This window comes from Papio anubis, chromosome 4, assembly GCF_008728515.1.
Source record: "Papio anubis isolate 15944 chromosome 4, Panubis1.0, whole genome shotgun sequence".
Taxonomy (NCBI): domain Eukaryota; kingdom Metazoa; phylum Chordata; class Mammalia; order Primates; family Cercopithecidae; genus Papio; species Papio anubis.
Genome location: NC_044979.1, coordinates 135058709 through 135077734, shown reverse-complemented (window position 1 = coordinate 135077734; position 19026 = coordinate 135058709). Strand labels below are relative to the sequence as shown.

General features: G+C 47.5%; 1 protein-coding gene across 4 annotated transcripts in view; it reads right to left on the bottom strand.

The window, feature by feature from the left end:
• LOC101022412 (general transcription factor II-I repeat domain-containing protein 2B) overlaps positions 1 to 19026 on the bottom strand; it is a 60904-nt gene that overhangs the window by 16991 nt on the left and 24887 nt on the right. For 3 of the 4 annotated variants that reach the window (XM_031665454.1, XM_031665457.1, XM_031665455.1), the window contains 6 exons: positions 14705 to 14824; positions 12674 to 12857; positions 12477 to 12505; positions 10326 to 10380; positions 9913 to 9956; positions 2495 to 2572 (listed from right to left, as the gene is read on the bottom strand). In XM_031665454.1, the coding sequence (XP_031521314.1) occupies positions 2495 to 2572; positions 9913 to 9956; positions 10326 to 10380; positions 12477 to 12505; positions 12674 to 12857; positions 14705 to 14824 (510 nt within the window). The remainder of the gene's footprint in view (positions 1 to 2494; positions 2573 to 9912; positions 9957 to 10325; positions 10381 to 12476; positions 12506 to 12673; positions 12858 to 14704; positions 14825 to 19026) is intronic. The other variant, XM_031665456.1, reaches the window with a different exon arrangement.

Sequence of the window (19026 nt, the reverse complement as noted above, 5' to 3'; positions counted from 1 at the left end):
CTCCCGAGTAGCTGGGACCACAGGCGCCCGCCACCTCGCCCGGCTAGTTTTTTGTATTTTTTAGTAGAGACAGGGTTTCACCATGTTAGCCAGGATGGTCTCGATCTCCTCACCTTGTGATCCGCCCGTCTTGGCCTCCAGAGTGCTGGGATTACAGGCTTGAGCCACCGCGCCCGGCCTAACATTGACATTTTTTACGAATAGAAATCCCCTCCTCGGCTGGGCGCAGTGGCTCATGCCTGTAATCCCAGCACTCTGGGAGGCCAAGGCAGGCAGGTTGCCACCACCTAAGGTCAGGAGTTTGAGACCAGCCTGGCCAACATGGTGAAACCCCTTCTCTACCAAAAATACAAAAATCAACCGGGCGTAGTGGTACACGCCTGTAATCTCAGCTATTCTTGAGGCTGAGCCAGGAGAATCACTTGAACCTGGGAGGTGGAGGTTGTAGTGAGCCACAGTCATGCCACTGCATTCCGGTCTGGGCGACAGAGCGAGACTCTGTCTCAAAAAAAAAAAAAAAAAAAAAAAAAAGTAAAGCAATGAATTTATCTGAGTTTCTCACATTCTGGATTTTATTGACTATGTCCTTGTGGTGATGTTTTCATATGTGCCTGTATTCCATGTATCTCCTAAAAATTGCTGGTTAGCTCTAAAGGCTGGATCAGACTTAGGTCTGATTGTTTTTTTTTTTGTTTGTTTTTTTTGTTTTTGTTTTTTGAGAGACAGTCTCACTTCAGCACCTAGGCTGGAGTGCAGTGGTGTCATTATAGTTCGCTGCAGCCTTGACCTCCCAGACTCAAGCGATCTTCCCACCTCAGCCTCCCAAGTAGCTGGGGCTACGGGCATGCGCCACCACGCCTGGCTACTTTTTGTATTTTTTGTAGAGATGGGGTCTCACCGTGTTGCCCCAGCTGGTTTGAACTCCTGGGCTCAAGTGATACACCTGCCTTGGCCTCCCAAAGTGATCACAGGTATGAGACACTACACCTGGACTGGTTTGATTTTGTTTGTTTTTGAAGAATCCTTGACCAAAATGGTGTGGTGTACTTTCTGCTGGATCCCATCAGGAGACCAGTGACCAGTCAGTTCAGGAACTGTCAGTTAAGTCTGTCCATGGTAAAGTCTCCATCAGACTTTTATAAAATGGTTGTAATGGCGAGTGACAATTATTGCCAAGATGCATTGCTTCATTACGCGGTACAAAATCATGACAGTGGTGACAATTTATGACTTCTTTTTAAAAGCCTTATGGGCCGGGTGTGGCAGCTCATGCCTGTAATCCAGCACTTTGGGAGGCCAAGGTGAGTGGATCACCTGAGGTCAGGAGTTCGAGACCAACCTGGCCAACACGGCGAAACCCCGTCTCTACTAATAATACAAAAAATTAGCCAGGCATAGTGGCACACGCCTGTAATCCCAGCTCCTCAGGAGGCTGAGGCACAAGAATCATTTGAGCCCAGGAGGCAGAGGTTTCAGTGAGTGGAAACAGCACCACTGAACTCCAGCTTGGGCAACAGGGTAAGATTCTGTCTCAAAAAAAAAAAAAAAAGTAGGCCGGGCGCGGTGGCTCAAGCCTGTAATCCCAGCACTTTGGGAGGCCGAGACGGGCGGATCACGAGGTCAGAAGATCGAGACCATCCTGGCTAACCCGGTGAAACCCCGTCTCTACTAAAAAATACAAAAAACTAGCTGGGCGAGGTGGCGGGCGCCTGTAGTCCCAGCTACTCGGGAGGCTGAGGCAGGAGAATGGCGTGAACCCGGAAGGCGGAGCTTGCAGTGAGCTGAGATCCGGCCACTGCACTCCAGCCTGGGCAACAGAGCAAGACTCTGTCTCTAAAAAACAAAACACAAGCCAGGTGCAGTGGCTCAAGCCTGTAATCCCAGCACTTTGGGAGGCCAAGACGGGCGGATCACGAGGTCAGGAGATCGAGACCATCCTGGCTAACACGGTGAAACCCCGTCTCTACTAAAAAAATACAAAAAAATAGCCCGGCGAGGTGGCGGGCGCCTGTAGTCCCAGCTACTCGGGAGGCTGAGGCAGGAGAATGGCGGGAACCTGAGAGGCTGAGCTTGCAGTGAGCTGAGATCCGGCCACTGCACTCCAGCCTGGGTGAATGAGCGAGACTCCGCCTCAAAAAACAAACAAACAAACAAACAAAAAAAAGTATGTGGATTTAGGCCAGGCATGGTGGCTCACGCCTATAATCTCAGCACTTCTGGAAGCCAAGGCTGGAGGACTACTTGAGCCCAGGAGTTAGAGACCAGCCTAGGCAACAAGGTGAGACCTCATCTCTATAAAAAAGAAACAAGAGTACATGGATTTAGGTTAAATAGAATCTATTTCATAACTGTAGGATTATTTACTCTAAATGGCAATATGCTAAATCCTAGGTAAACATACATGGGTGTTCGCCTGTTTTTCAGACAGGTAGTAATTAAAATCTTCCATCCCAAATAACTTTTGGGGAAGAAAATTATCATCAAACAGTATTACCTTGCATATTATAGTGATAGTAATTAGGATCTTCTGCTTCTTTCTTGACTGCGACAGCTTCTGCTTTCAGTGAAATGCCTTAGAATGCAATGGAAATTATAAAACTGTATGTTAGGTTAAGCTTGCCAACAGAGACTATGACTAGGTAATATAAGTTGATTAATACAGCAATGTTACAATCAGCAAAAGAACTTGTAGCTCACTCACTATGAACAAATTTGACCTCTTGATGCAAAAACAGAAATACTATAAAAATACTGTACATATAGAAAACATACATTATGTATTTATGTATATTTATATAAAAATAATATCAATTGTAAAATCAATAGAAAAGGAAAGAAGGAAGGAGGGGACCGGGCACGGTGGCTCATGCCTGCAATACCAGTACTTTGGGAGGCCGAGGCGGGCAGATCACTTGAGGTCAGGAGTTCGAGACCAGCCTGGCCACCATGGTGAAACCCTGTCTCTACTAAAAATACAAAAATTAGCTGGGAGTGGTGCCAGACACCTGTAGCCGCAGCTACACGGGAGGCTGAGGCAGGAGAACTGCTTGAACCCAGGAGGTGGAGGTTGCAGTGAGCTGAGATAGAGCCACTGCACTCCAGCCTAGTTAACAAAGCGAGACTCTGTCTCAAAAAAAAAAAAGGAAGGAAGGCGAGGAGGATGAAGGAAGGCATCATGAAGGCGTGAGACCTTAGTTCTGGTTCTAGTCCTAGTTTTGGGAGATTTTCCCCTTCATGGTGGCTGAATATCCACATGCATTTACATGAAATGCTGTGAAGATTGTTCTGTCATGGAGCCTGAACTGACATGTATAATTTTTTTTTTTTTTTTTTTTTTTTTTTTGGAGACAGAATCTCACTCTGTTGCCCAGGCTGGAGTGCAGTGGCATGATCTCAGCTCACTGCAACATCCACCTCCCGGGTTCAAGGGACCCTCCTGCCTCGGCCTCCCAAGTGGCTGAGACTACAGGCATGCACCACGACACCTGGCTAATTTTTGCATTTTCAGTAAAGACGGGGTTTCACCATGTTGGCCAGGCTGGTCTCGAACTCCTGACCTCAGGTGATCCACCCACCTTGGTCTCCCAAAGTGTGGGGATTACAGGTGTGAGCCACCATGCCCGGCCAGGCACTTATAATCTTAAGCTACCCACTACAATGGAACGGATTTCAAAACCTGGAGAAGCTACACCAGTAAAACCAAAGGCCTTTATCAGAGAAAGGTGTGGTTGGCTGCAAAAACAGGCTCAAGACCTCTCCCATCCCAGGATGTACATCCCTTTGCAATTTGACTCTCCCATGCTTCTTTTCTAGAAGTCTGTTTCTCTGCCATTTTGTTGTTATTTTTTGAGACAGAGTCTCGCTCTGTCACCCAGTGGAGTGCAATGACGCGATCATGGCTCACTACAACCTCTGTCTCCTGGGCTCAAACGATCCTCCTGTCTCAGTCTCCCAAGTAGCTGGGACTACAGGCATGCATCACAAAGCCTGCCTAATTTTTTATTTTTTGTAGAGTTGGAGTTTCACCATGTTGTCCAGGCTCGTCTCAAAGTCCTGGACTCAAGCAATTTGCCTGCCTTGGCCTCCCAAAGTGTTGGGATTACAGCTGTAAACCACGGCGCCAGGTCATTCTCTGCCCCTTAATCTGGCCCTGGCTGTGTGACTTGCTTTGGTCAATGGGACATCAGCAGATGGGATGCAAACAGAGGCTTGAGAAGAGTTTGATCATCTGTGCCTCCTGCTTCTAGAACCTCATCACCATGGGAGCCGGCCTGGGGTGCTTCCTATAGGGTATGAGGCCATGAGGAGAGAGACCCTGATGTCCCAGACAAGGCCTCAGACACACAGCCATCCGGCCCTTGCTGAGCTAGTCCAGCCAACACACAGAAATGTAAGAGAGACTAAATATTCCATTCCATTCCAGCCATTCCATTCCATTCCATCCCAGCCATTCCATTCCATTCCACTGGAGTCCTTCCCCTTCCCCTTCCCCTTCCCCTTCCCCTTCCCCTTCCCCTTCCAGCCCAGGCTGGAGTGCAATGGCATGATATCGGGTCACTGCAGCCTCCACCTCCCAGGTTCAAGTGATTCTCCTACCTCAGCCTCCCGAGTAGCTGGGACTACAGATGTGCACCACTATGCTTGGATAATTTTTGTATGTTTAGTGCAGACAGGGTTTCACCATGTTGGCCAGGCTGGTCTCCAACTCCTGACCTCAGGTGATCCACCCACCTCGGCCTCCCAAAGTGCTGGGACTGCAGGCATGAGCTACCACACCCGGCCTCATTTCAGGGTACGTTTAAATACAGCAATAGATGACCAGTACTAAAATATACATGTAACTTAACCATGAGTGTTTATTCGACCTTTTTTTTTTTTTTTTGAGACGGGGTCTGGCTCTGTTGCCCAAGCTGGAGTGCAGTGGTGTGATCTTGGCTCACTGCAAGCTCCGCCTCCTGGGTTCACACCATTCTCCTGTCTCAGCCTTCCGAGTAGCTGGGACTACCGGCACCCGCCACCACGCCCGCCTAATTTTTTTTGTATTTTTAGTGGAGACTGGGTTTCACCATGTTAGCCAGGATGGTCTCCATCTCCTGAACTTGTGATCCACCCGCCTCCGCCTCCCAAAGTGCTGGGATTATAGGCATGAGCCACCGCACCCGGCCAACCATTTTGTGTTATAATAGCAACACAAAAAACCTGTGGCACAGCTTGGGGTTCATTGTTTAGCATAATTTATAAGTTCTGAGGGGTCGTCTGAAAACCTTTAACAGCTCTGTTGTTATAAGGATAGTGAAGCTAAACATTTAAAAATCTGATTGTCAGCCGAGGACGGTGGCTCAGACCTCTAATCCCAGCATTTTGGGAGGCTAAGGTGGTCAGATCACTTAAGCTCAGGAGTTCAAGACCAGCCTGAACAACAGGGTGAAACCCCGTCTCTATTAAAAATACAAAAACCAGCCAGGCATGGTGGCGGGCGCCTGTAATCCCAGCTACTCAGAAGGCTGACGCAGGAGAATTGCTTGAACCCGGGAGGTGGAAGTTGCAGTGAGCTGAGATCGTACCACTGCACGCCAGTCTGGGCGACAGCGAGACTCTGTCTCAAGAAAAGAAAAAAATTGGCCTGGTGCGATGGCTCATGTCTATAATCCTAGCACTTTGGGAGGCCAAGGCGGGTGGATTGCCTGAGCTCAGGAGTTTGAGACCAGCCTGGGCAACAGGGTGAAACCCCGTCTCTACTAAAATACAAAAAATTAACCGGGCGTGACGGCGTGCGCCTGATTCCAGCTACTCAGGAGGCTGATACAGGAGAATCACTTGAACCCAGGAGGCGAAGTTTGCAGCGAGCTGAGATCGTGCCACTGCGCTCCAGCCTGGCAAGACTCAAAAAAAAAAAAAAAAGATAAGACAGAAAGAAAGAGAAAAAGAAAGAGGGATGGAAGGAAGGAAGGAAGAAAGTGAAAGAAAGGGAAGGAAGGAAGGAAGGAGGGAGGGAGGGAGAGAGGGAGGGAAGGAAGGAAGGAAGGAAGGAGGGAGGGAGGGACGGAGGGAGGGAAGGAAGGAAGGAAGGAAGGAAGGAAGGGAGGAAGGAAGGATGAAAACCAGGGAGATGTTTCTTCTATGTAGCAAATGCTATCACAAGAAATAAGGAGCAATTGAGCACCGGCTCTCAGGAGCCTGCCGGTAGCTGGTACCAATCCGTATCACTTCATGAAGTCTACAGTAGGAAGTTTTGTGAATAAGGAAGCATATTTTTGTTCAAATGAAACCACATCTCCAACAAAGGCACGTGGGAACCACACATCTAGCCCAACAGCTGGTGAGGAAGGAAACTCGGCCCCTGGGGACACTGATCACGTCTCACTCTCACCCCTTTCATCTTCCCAGGTTCTTCTTCTTCTTCTTCTTTTTATTTTCTTTTAGAGACAGAGTCTTGCTCTGTCACCCAGGCTGGAGTGCAGTGGTGCCATCTTGGCTCACTGCAACCTCTGCCTCCTAGGTTCAAGCAACTGTCCTGCCTCAGCCTCCTGAGTAGCTGGGATTACAGGCGCCCACCACTACGCCCGGCTAATTTTTGTATTTTTAGTAGAGACGGGGTTTCACCATGTTGGCCAGGCTGGCCTCAAACTCCTGACTTCAGGTGATCTGCCCCCCTTGGCCTCCCAAATTGCTGGGATTACAGGTGTGAACCACCGTGCCTGGCCTCATCTTCCCAGTTTGTATGTGGAGCCTGTGGCTTGGGGTATTTTTTTAAATTCTCTGTGACCAGGTAAGACACAGGCAGAACATATCTGAGCTCTGAAAACATCCCAGGCTAAACTTGAGTGGGCAGGAGTTTGAGGCCTGTCAGGTCAGAAACGAGACTAAGATTCCACAGCGGACCTGTGCTCACAGCTGAATTGTGCTGACCTGAAATACTGTGCCCGCTTCTCTCCATTCAACTTGTCTTGGTTTGACTTAGAACCACTGCAGAGGAGAAGCATTCTCCTGCTTCAGCCTCCTGAAGTGCTGAGATTACAAGCGTGTACCTTTCCACTTTTCATGCTTTCAGTATTTTGCCATCCCTTGATTAAACATTTGGGTTTAAATTATTTTTGTTGTTGTTGTTTCTTTTTGAGACATTTTTTTGTTCAGACTCTCATCTGAAGCTGGAGCTTCTGCTAAGCATCTGTTTGCATGGGAATGGAAGGGACATGAGCACCCACAGTTGTGGCGAAAAGATCCCTGGGTGTGACAAAGGAGGAGCTGGGCCAAGGAGACCCACCCACTGTGTCCCTGGATCTCCCAAGGAATCCCAGGAGCCTCGAAGCATAAACCACATCTTCACTGTCTTAGAAACGCTGCTGTCCTTATTTCATTTTGCTAATGCTAAAGGCTCTGTTTTTCCTTTTTCTAGATCTTTCTTTCTCTCTCTCTCTCTCTCTCTCTGTCTCTCTCCTGTTTTTTCTTTCTCAGACAGATTTTCACTGTCGCCCAGGCTGGAGTGCAATGGCACAGTATCAGCTCACAGCAAACTCTGCCTCCTGGGTTCAAGCAATTTTCCTGTCTCAGCCTCCCAAGTAGCTGGGATTACAGGTGTGAGCCACCACATCTGGCTAATTTTTGTATTTTTAGTAGAGATGGGGTGTCACCATGTTGGCTAGGCTGGTCTCAAACTCCTGACCTCAGCTGATCTGCCTGCCTCCCAAAGTACTGGGATTACAGGCCTGAGCCACTGGACGCAGCCAGATCTTTGTTTCTTAACACAGAATATTGTTTTTCTTTTGGATTATGATTATTATTTCTTGGAGCCAGGGTCTCGCTCTGTCACTCAGGCTGGAGTGCAGTGGTGCAGTCATGGCTCACTCCAGCCTTTATCTCCTGGGCCCAGGTGATCCTCCAACCTCAGCCTCCCAAGTAGCTGGGATTATAAGTGCACGCCACCATGTCTGGCTAATTTTTTATTTATAAGTATTTTTTGTAGAGATAGGGTCTCGCTCTGTTGCCCAGGCTGGTCTCAAATTCCTGGGCTCAAGCAATCCTCCTGCTTCAGCCTCCCAAAGTGCTGAGATTACAAGTGTGAATCTTTCCACTTTTAATGCTTTCAGTATTTTCCCATCCCTTGATTAAACATTTGGGTTTAAATTATTTTTGTTGTTGTTGTTTCTTTTTGAGACAGAGTCTTGCTCTGTTGCCCAGGCTAGAGTGCAGTGGCATGATCTCGGCTCACTGCAACCTCCACCTCCTGGGTTCAAGCGATTCTCACGCCTCAGCCTCCCGAGTAGCTGGGATTACAGGCACCTGCCACCATGCCCAGCTAATTTTTTGTATTTTTAGTAGAGACAGGGTTTCACCATGTTGGCCAGGCTAGTCTCGAATTCCTGACCTCAAGTGATCCGCCTACCTTGGCCTCCCAAAGTGCTGGGATTACAGGTGTGAGCCACTGCACCTAGCCTAAATTTTTTTTTTTTTTAAATCTTAACCTGTTAACATTTTTCCTCTAATTAATGCTGGTTTTCTTTCATTGAGGAGGGAGGAGAAGCAAGAATGGGGTCAACTACTCTCATCCACTGAAGAGGGATTTTTTTTTTCTAGCATACACTGTCATAGTAATGTACCTATATTGTAAAACATGTAGAAATGACAGAAAAGTCCAAAAAAGCAGTAAAGTATGTCCAAAAATGAAAACACTGCTCTATTTGTGAGTCAAGTAATAATTTCAATTTTATATTCAAAATGTTTTACCCATTTCAAATTCAGGTTCTAATTCAACTATAATTAAAATAATATTTTGTCCACAAATATGTGTATTTAATAACGTCTTAGTCCCCAGTATTTACTGAACTAGAAGGTTCTCTCTCTCTTTTCTTTTTTTTCCTTTTTTTCTTTTTTGAGACAACGTCTCTCTCTGTCACCCAGGCTGGAGTGCAGTGGCACCATTACAGCTCACTGCAGCCTCAACCTCCTGGGCTTATGCGATCCTCCCACCTCAGCCTCCTGAGTAGCTGGGATCACACGCATGCACCACCATTTTTTGTATTTTTTGCAAAGATGAAGTCTCACCATGTTGCTCAGGCTGGTCTTGAACTCTGGTGTTCAACCAGTTCACCTGCCTCGGCCTCCCAAAGTGTTGGAGTTACAGTCATGAACCCCCGCACCCTGCCAAGACTCCGTTTTCTAGATATTTGAGTAAAATAATGGTCCTTCTGCAAATGAGGCTCCATTGAGGTTAATTTGTGCCCTGGTCTTTATTTATTTATTTATTTGATAAAACAAAAGAAAGGTGTCAAATGATAACCTGCTAGATACTTGTTTTTGTTTTTGAGACAGAATCTCACTCTGTAGCCCAAGCTGGAGTGCTGTGGCACCATCTCAGCTCACCGCAACCTCCACCTCCCAGGCTCAAGCGATTCTCATGCCTCAGCCACCCGTGTAGCTGGGACTACAGGTGCACACGACCATGCCCAGCTAATTTTTTGTATTTTAGTAGAGACAGGGTTTTACCATGTTGGCCAGGATGGTCTTGAACTCCTGAGCTCAGGCGATCTGCCCGCCTCAGCCTCCCAAAGTGCTGGGATTACAGGTGTGATCCACCATGCCCAGCCTTGTTTGTTTTTTTGAGACAGGGTCTTGCTCTGTCACCCAGGCTCGAGTGCAGTGGTGCCAACTCAGCTCCCCGCAGCCTCAGCCTCCCGGGTCCAAGCAATTCTCTTGCCTCAGCCTCCCGGGTAGCTGGGATTACAGGCACGCACAGCCACGCCCAGCTAATTTTTGTATTTTTAGTAGAGACAGGGTTTCACCATGTTGGCCAGGCTGGTCTTGAACTCCTGACCTCAAGTGATCCGCCTGCCTCGGCCTCCCAAAGTGCTGGGATTACAGGTGTGAGCTACCACGCTTGCCGATTCTTGATTCTAAAAGCATCATGGTACCCACCAGAATCTTCCATGGGTTCAGTTTTCACACTGATGGGGCCGCAGCTGCAAGGAGAAGGGAACCCTGGTCAGGATGGGCAGGGTGAGGACCAGGCAGAGCCGCCTGGACACGCTAAGCTCAAATGCCCTGGACCTCCGTGGCACCAAATCCCCCTCCTCCCATCAACCAAATGCAACACTGCCTCCACTCTAACATTAACGTTCTTAATAAGTTGTTCCAAAATTAAACGTGTCTACTGAAAATAGTCTTCTAATTCCAAAGGTCTTTCTGGACAAAGAATAGAATAGAAAATAAGGAAAAGAAGAAGCACATTAACCCTTTACACTGCACTTAAATGCTGTAAGGAGGCCTGTCATCCAAAAACGAACACTGTGCATAGTTGTGGATTTTAGTTGCTATGATTTATCTTTTACCTTTCATTTGGTGATACGGTGGATCTCTCAGCATCTGTTACCATCCCAGGGCCACCTGTGGAGGAATAAAAAGACATACACTAGCCCCTTTTAGCACCTTGGAAAATGACTAACATCCAAAGGCACAGAAATTGGCAGCAAACACACAGAAAACGAAACTCCCAGATCGAAGCCATCGTGGAAAAGTCATTGAGAGAGAAACCGACTCAAAGCAGCCGCTGTGTTCCGGGGCCATTTGTGTGGGCGAGATGGGGATTACCGAGGAGTGTTTTGGGGCCAGAGCATGGGCATGGGGCCGAGCCTCAGCTCACCAGCTGGGCTGCCTCCAGCAACTCACTAAACCTCCTTCGGCCTCCACTTCCTTGTGAACACGGTGGTTGTGGGAGGATTCATGAATATATGCAAAATGACTACAACAGTGCCTGTACATTGTAAGCACTAAGTTACAGCTGCTATGACACGAGCTTCCCCTTGATCTGTGGTTTCGCTTTCCTCAGTTTGTTCCCCAAGGTCAACCAAGGTCTCCAAAGAGTAAACGGAAAATTCCAGAAATAAACAATTCAGAAGTTTGAAATTACACGTTGTTCTGAGCAGCATGATGAAGTGTGGTGCCGTCCTGCCTGGACGTGACTCATCCCTTTGTCCTGCGATCCACGCTGTCTACACTACTTGCCCATTAGTCACTGAGTAGCTGGCTCTGTTATCAGACTGATGGTCCTGGGAAGGCTGGGGTGCTTGTGCTCAAGTCACCTTTATTTGACTTCATAATGGCCCCAAAGTGCAAGATTAGTAATGAGGGCATATTGTTATAATTGTTCTATTTTATCTTTAGTTATTGCTGTTAATCTCCTACTGTGCTTGATTTATTGATTTACTGAGATGGATCTTGCTCTGTTGCCTGGGCTGGAGTGCAGTGGCACGATCTCGGCTCATTGCAACCTCCACCTCCCGGTTTTAAGCAATTCTCCCGCCTCAGCCTCCCGAGTAGCTGGGACTACAGGCGCACACCACCACGAGTGGCTAATTTTTGTATTTTTAGTAGAGACAGGGTTTCATCATGTTGGTCAGGCTGGTCTCAAACTCCTGACCTCAGGTAATCCACCCACCTTGGCCTCCCAAAGTGCTGGGATTACAGGCATGAGCCACCATGCCCAGCCTGTGTTTGATTTATAAATTAAACTTTCTCATAGGTATGTATGGTTAGGGAAAAACAGTATATGTAGGGTTCTGTACTACCCATGGGTCTGGGCATCCACTGGGGGTCTTGAAGCATGTTCCCCAAGGATAAGGGGGGACCACTGTGTTATTGTTTTTCTGTGATGGTGATACAAGTCAGTTGGGACAACAGTCCATGGCCACCTGCCACCCTGCCCCCTCACTTCTCCTTTAATGTGAGTTAGAGGATGACAGGAACTCACCATCACTCCTGAAACAGACTTCACACTGTGTTTAGTCCCCGGCTAAGAAGAACTGGAGCATGTCATACACCCAGCAGGTGCCTTGTGAACTGTGCCACCCCGACCCCTGCCATCTCCTTACTCCACCTAGGCAGTCTCAGCAAGACATTCTCTTTTATTCTTATTTATTTATTTATTTTTGAGACAGTCTCATTTTCTCACCCAAGCTAGAGTGCACTGGCACAATCTCAGCTCACTGCAAACTCCACATCTCGGGTTCAAGTGATTCTCCTGCCTCAGCCTCCTGAGTAACTGGGATAACAGGTACCCGCCACCACGCCTGGCTAACTTTGGTAATTTTAGTAGAGATGGGGTTTCACCATGTTGACCAGGCTGGTCTTGAACTCCTGACCTCAAGTGATCTGCCCACCTCTGCCTCCCAAACTGCTGGGATTACAGGTGTGAGTTACTGCGCCCAGCCAGTGTTTTTTTTTTAAATAGCTACAAATGTATTTTTCTTTTCTTTTCTTTTTTTAAAATTTATTTCTTCTAAAAAAAAAAAGGGGCAGGGGGAGGAGGGAGATACACGTACAGAACGTGCAGGTGTGTTACCTAGGCACATGTGTGCCACAGTGGCTTGCTGCACCTATTGGCCCGTCCTCTAAGTTCCCTCCCCTCATCCGAATTCAAGTTTTAATGAAGAAGTGGTTCAGCAGCTCAGAAGAGCCACCAAACCTGAGAAGCTGTCACTTACCCAGCTGACTCTCTGGTCCGAGGAAGGGTCTGCAAGAAAAGCAACGCTGTTACCCAGTATGGACATATGAAAAAAGGATGACACATCTGAACAGTCAGCTCTGAATCGCAACAGGCGGAATGCATGAGTGAATTAAAATTACGCGATCAGTTTCATCTTTAAATGAACTGAGAGGGTGGGGGTGCAGAGCGTGTCACCTATTTATGATGAATGAAATCCCTGCTTTGTTCTCCAAAATCCATTTCAGGGTTTCAAGGTTGTAATTCTCAGGGTGTTGAAAGGCAACGCCTTCCGGAAGCCCCTGCACTGCCACAGCCGACTGGTCTCGCAGCATCTTCTCATAGGGAACAGGCACCATCACCGTCGTCCCTAAGGCTTTACCTACGAGAAGATGCAAACGTCTTTAGATGGGGTGAACCTAATGTTCCACCAGTGGTTTTTTTAGGTTTGTTTTTTTTTTTTTTGTAGAGAAGGCGTCTCACTCTGCCACCCAGGCTGGAGTGCAATGGTGAGATCTCGGCTCCTCACAACCTCCACCTCCCGGATTCAAACAATTCTCCTGCCTCAGCCTCCCGAGTAGCTGGGACTATAGGCACACACTGCCACACCCAGCTAATTTCTTTGGTATTTTAGTAGAGATGGGGATTTCACCATGTTGCCCCAGACTGGTCTCAAACTGCTGAGCTCAGGCAGTCCACCCACCTTAGCCTCCCAAAGTGCTAGGATTACAGGCGTAAGCCACCGAGCCCAGCCTAGTTTGTTGTTGTTGTTGTTGTTGTTTTAATTAAGAGACAGGGTTTCGACTGGGCTCACTGCAACCTCTGCCTCCTGGGTTCAAGCAATTCTCCTGCCTCTGCCTCCTGAGTAGCAGGGATTACAGCTGCCTGCCACCGTGCCCGACTAATTTTTATATTTTTAGTAGAGACGGAGTTTCACTATGTTGGCCAGGCTGGTCTCGAACTCTTGATCTCAGGTGATCCACCCACCTCAGCCTCCCAAGTAGTTGGTGTGAGTCACCACGCCCAGCCTGTTATCTAGCTTTTTAAAACACTGCAAAGGATTTTTGAAAATTATTTTTATTTTATTTTGTAGAGACAGGGTCTTACTATGCTGGTCTCAAACTCCTGGGCTCAAATGATCCTCCCACCTTAGCCTCCCAAGTAGCTGGAATTATAGGCTCAAGCCACCATGCCCAGTATGTGTGTGTGTTTTTTTTTTTTCAAATTCCCATCTTCATGCCTATGGAAAGACATGGGTAGGTGGAGCAACAACTGAGGGGTGAGGGAGGTGACTGAGCCAACACTGACTATGTTTAACAATACACTGGCCTTGATGTGAGGGCTCTCTAAAATGGGATCAAGGAAGAAAGACTGATCAATACAGAAGTTTCCACAGAGCAGAAGATCCAAGATCCACATCATCTTCTATAAGAACACTTAATCTGGTAATCAAGAACTGGTGGCCAGGCGCGGTGGCTCATACCTGTAATCCCAGCAATTTGGGAGGCCAAGGCAGGAGGATCACCTGAGGTCAGGAGTTCGAAACCAACCTGGCCAACAGGGCAAAACCCCGTCTCTACTAAAAATACAAAAATTAGCTGGGCGTGGTGGTGGGCACCTGTAATCCCAGCTACTCAGGAGGCTGGGATGGGAGAATTGCTTGAACCCAGGAGGCAGAGTTTGCAGTGAGCTGAGATTGCACCATCGCACTTCAGCCTGGGTGACATAGCAAAACTCCTTCTCAGAAAAAAAAAACCAAAAAAAAAAACCATATGCTTATCCTTGGTTGATAAGCATATGGGTTTTGAAATGTTCAAAACATTGTAAATAGTCATGGCAATAAGATTGTCTGTGACACTGTTCTACTCCTGGGTGAACCACTTAGAGAATTCATGCTTGGCTGGGCGCGGTGGCTCATGCCTACAATCCTAGCACTTTGGGAGGCCAAGGCGGGCGGATCACACGGTCAGGAGTTCGAGACCAGCCTGGCCAACATGGTGAAACCCCATCTCTACTAAAAATACAAAAATTAGCTGGGTGTGGTGGTTGGTGGGCGCCTGTAATCCCAGCTACTTGAGAAGCTGAGGCAGGAGAATTGCTTGAACCCAGGAGGCAGAGGTTGCAGTGAGCCAAGATTGCACCATTACACTCCAGCCTGGGTGGCAGAGCAAGACTCCGTCTAAAAAAAAAAAAAAAAAAAAAAGAATTCATGCTTAAAGTGAACGTTACCATAACAAAAGCAGAAATAGTCCTCCACTGCCTTCCTGAGTATTTCCGTTTCTCCGGAGTGGACCTGCATCCCGTTCACAGGGCAGGGAGGTTTCACCTCACGTAGCCCCTCTGCAATGCCTGTAAATGGATGATTGGCATTAGGTCAGTATCTAAGCATTTGTGCTATACACTTCTGTACTTTGTTTCTGGTATTGAAAGAAAAAAAGGGAAAAAAGTGAATAAATATAAAACAAGATCTTTTAAAGAAAGACAATAAAAAATTGTATTATGATAAACAGGTTAAAGAACTATAAAAAATCAACATATAAAGAAATAGTACTAGTTTAAGGAAATTATTATTTTTAGAGACAGGGTCTCACTCTGCTGCCCAGGCTGGAGTGCAGTGGAATGATCAAAGCTCCCTGCAGCCTCAAATTTCTGGGCTCAAGCAATCCTCCCACCTCTGCCTCCCAAGTAGCTAGGCTTACAGGAGTGCACCATCACACCTGGTTAACTTTTTTTCTTTTTTTTTTTTTTTTTGAGATGGAGTCTCGCTCTGTCGCCCAGGCTGGAGTGCAGTGGCCGGATCTCGGCTCACTGTAAGCTCCACCTCCCGGGTTTATGCCATTCTCCTGCCTCAGCTGCCCGAGTAGCTGGTACTACAGGCACCTGCCACCTCGCCCGGCTAGTGTTTTGTATTTTTTAGTAGAGACGGGGTTTCACTGGGTTAGCCAGGATGGTCTCGATCTCCTGACCTTGTGATCCACCCGTCTCAGCCTCCCAAAGTGCTGGGATTACAGACTTTGAGCCACCACGCCCGGCCCACACCTGGTTAACTTTTAAAATTTTTTTCAAGATGGGATCTCACTATGTTGCCCAGGCTGGGCTCTAACTCCTGGCCTCAAGCAATCCTCCCATCTCAGCCTCCCAAAGTGTTGGGATTACAGGTGTCAGGCACTACACCCTGCCAGAAATTATCTTTATAACAGAAATTTGATTTGCTGTACTGTTGAAAAGTGACAATAATTGTATAGGAAGACTATACCCCTGAACCCATTCAAGACCAGCCCCGGAATCAATTGCTCCTCCAAAAGTTTTAAAACTGATTGTTTTAATCAGTCTAGTCAGGAGAGAGAAACCACACAGTAATTTGAAGACAGAAAAGTTTTTTTGTTTTGTTTTGTTTTTTGTATCAATGTAAGTGGCACAAGTATAGTTTTCTTTTCTTTTTTTTCTTTTTTTTTTTTTTTTGAGACAAGAGTCTCGCTGTGTCACCCAGGCTGGAGTGCAGTGGCACAATCTCAGCTCATTGCAAGCTCCGCCTCCCGGGTTCACGCGATTCTCCTGCCTCAGCCTCCCGAGTAGCTGGGACTATAGGCACCTGCCACCACACCTGGCTATTTTTTTCGTATTTTTTACTAGAGACGGGGTTTCACTGTGTCAGCCAGGATGGTCTCAATCTCCTGGCGTCATGATCCACCCGCTTCAGCCTCCCAAATTGTTGGGATTAACAGGTGTGAGCCACCCCGCCCAGCCAAGTATAGTTTTCTTACATGGATATACTGTGTCATTGGTGAAGTCTGGAGTTTTAGTGTACTCATCACCCAAATAATGTACATTGTACCCATGAAGTAATTTATCATCCCTTACCCGCCTCCTGCCTCCCACCCCTCTGAGTCTCCAATGTCTCTTATTTTACACTCTATGACCATGTTTTTGTTTGTTTGTTTTGAGACAGAGTCTCACTCTGTCGCCCAGGCTGGAGTGCAGTGGCATAATCTCAGCTCACAGTAACCTCTGCCTCCTGGGTTCGGGAGATTCTCGTGCCTCAGCCTCCCTAGTAACTGGGATTACAGGCGCCCGCCACTACACCAGGTTCATTTTTGCATTTTTAGTAGAGACAGAGTTACATCATGTTGGCCAGGCTGGTCCTTGAACTCCCGGCCTCAAGTGATCTCCCCACCTTGGTTTCCCAAAGTGCTGGGATTACAGGCGTGAGCCACCACGCCCAGCCCCACACTGTATGTCGATGTGTACCTATTATTTAGCCCCTCTTATAAGTAAGGACACGTAGCATTTGCCTTTTTAAGTTAATTGATAAAGACAATAGCCCCCAATCCATGTTGCTGCAAAAGACATCATTCTTTTTTTTTTGAGAGAGAGTCTCTTACTGTTGCCTAAGCTGGAGTGCAGTGGCGTGATCTCGGCTCACTGCATCCTCTCCCTCCCGGGTTCAAGTGATTCTCTTGCCTCAGCCACCCGAGTAGCTGTGATTACAGGCATGTGCCACCATGCCCGGCTAATTTTTGTATTTTTAGTAGAGATGAGGTTTCACCATGTTGGCCAGGCTGGTCTAGAACTCCTGATCTCAAGTGATCCATGGCCTCGGCCTCCCAAAGTGCTTGGATTATAGGCGTGAGCTACCGCGCCTGGCCATTTCATTCTTTTTTATGGCTCAGTAGTATCCCATTGCGTATGTACCACATTTTCTTTATCCAATCATCTGGTGTGATGGATGCTTAGCTTGATTAGATATCTTTGCTACTGTGAATAGTGCTGTGATGAACATTCAAGGCAGGTGTCTCTTTGATAGAATGATTTCTTTTCCTTTGGGTAGATGCCAAGTAGTGGGCTTGCTGGATTGAATGGGGGTTTATGTTTAGTTCTCTAAGAAACCTCCATACTGTTTTCCATAGAGGTTGTACTAATTTACACCAACAGGTGAAGCTTCCTAGTAATCGTCAACTGGTAGCATGAGATTAGCTGCTAGAGGGAGCGAGGACTCTAAAGAGAACCATAAGCAGCAGGTTGCAGGAGCATCTGTAACTGCTGGACTGAGGCAAGGGACCCAGGAGGGAGCAAATCCAGGAATGGGGTGGCCCCCCAGGGCCGAGATTCAGACCTTATTAAACAGGATTTGGCCATGGTCCACTGCATAGTGGGAAAGCCTATGGGGGTACCCATGTGGTGGCTGGCAAGCAGGCGCCTGCTTTCTGGGGGTGCTGGCGGAAATCACTAGACAGTTGCCCTGTGGGTATCTGCAACACTTTCTGGGCATTATAAGGAAGATGCCCTCTAGTGTGCCAGTGGAACTCTCTGGAAGCTACCTGGATGGTGATGCCAAGAGAATTTGCTGGGAAATCATGCTCTGGGGAACTGGTGGAACTCCCTGGGAAACTGCCTGTGGGTATGGTGTCACTGAAATTCACTGCAAAACCTCCTGGAATTTTCTTTCTTCCTTTTTCCTTTCCTTTCTTTCTTTTTTTTTTTTGTCTTGCTCTGTCACCCAGGCTAGAGTGCGGTGCCACGATCTTGGCTCACTGCAACCTCCACCTTCTGGGTTCAAGTGATTCTCCTGCCTCAGCCTCCCAAGTAGCTGGGATTACAGGTGCCCGCCACCACGCCCAGCTAATTTTTGTATTTTTAGTACAGATGGAGTTTTGCCATGTTGGCCAGGCTGGTCTCGAACTCCTGGCCTCAGGTGATCTGCCAGCCTCAGCTTACCAGAGTGCTGGAATTACAGGCGTGAGCCACCATACCTGGCTGATATATATATATTTAAAAATAATAGTAAAAAAGAAAAAAGGCCAATGTAAAAATGTATATATATATGTATTTTGTAGAGACAGGGTCTTGCCATGTTGGCCAGGCAGGTCTCAAACTCCTGGGCTCCAGTGATCCTCCCACTTCGGCCTCCGAAAGTGCTGGGATTACATACGTGAGCCACTGTGCCTGGCCCCTTCTGGAGTTTTCTGGGACTTTGATGAGACTTGCTGGGAAGCCAGCTGGAGTATCAGTGGAAGTGACTGGGAAGCTGTGTGTGGTAGGGGTGTCACTAAAACTCACTGGAATGAGTGCCACACTGGGTATCCCAAATGCTATTGGTCAGCACAGGCAGGTAAGAACTCACTGCAACCTCCGCCTCCCAGGTTCGAGCGATTCTCCTGCCTCTCCCTCCCAAGTAGCCGGGATTACAGGCTCCTGCCACCACACCCGGCTCATTTTTGTATTTTTAGTAGAGACGGGGTTTTTCCGTGTTAGCCAGGCTGGTTTCGAACTCCCGACTTCAAGTGATCTGCCTGCCTTGGCCTCCCAAAATGCTGGGACTACAGGCGTGAGCCCGGCCCCAAGTGGAATTTATTCCTCAGACACAAGGATGGTTCAACATATTTAAATCAATCAGTGTAATGTACCACATTGACAGAATAAAGGACAAAAGCCACATGATCATCTCAATTGCTGCAGAAAAAGCATTTGACAAGACTGAATGTTCTTTCATGATGAAAGCACTCTACTGACTATAAGTGGAAGGAAATGACCAATGTAATAAAGGCCATTTA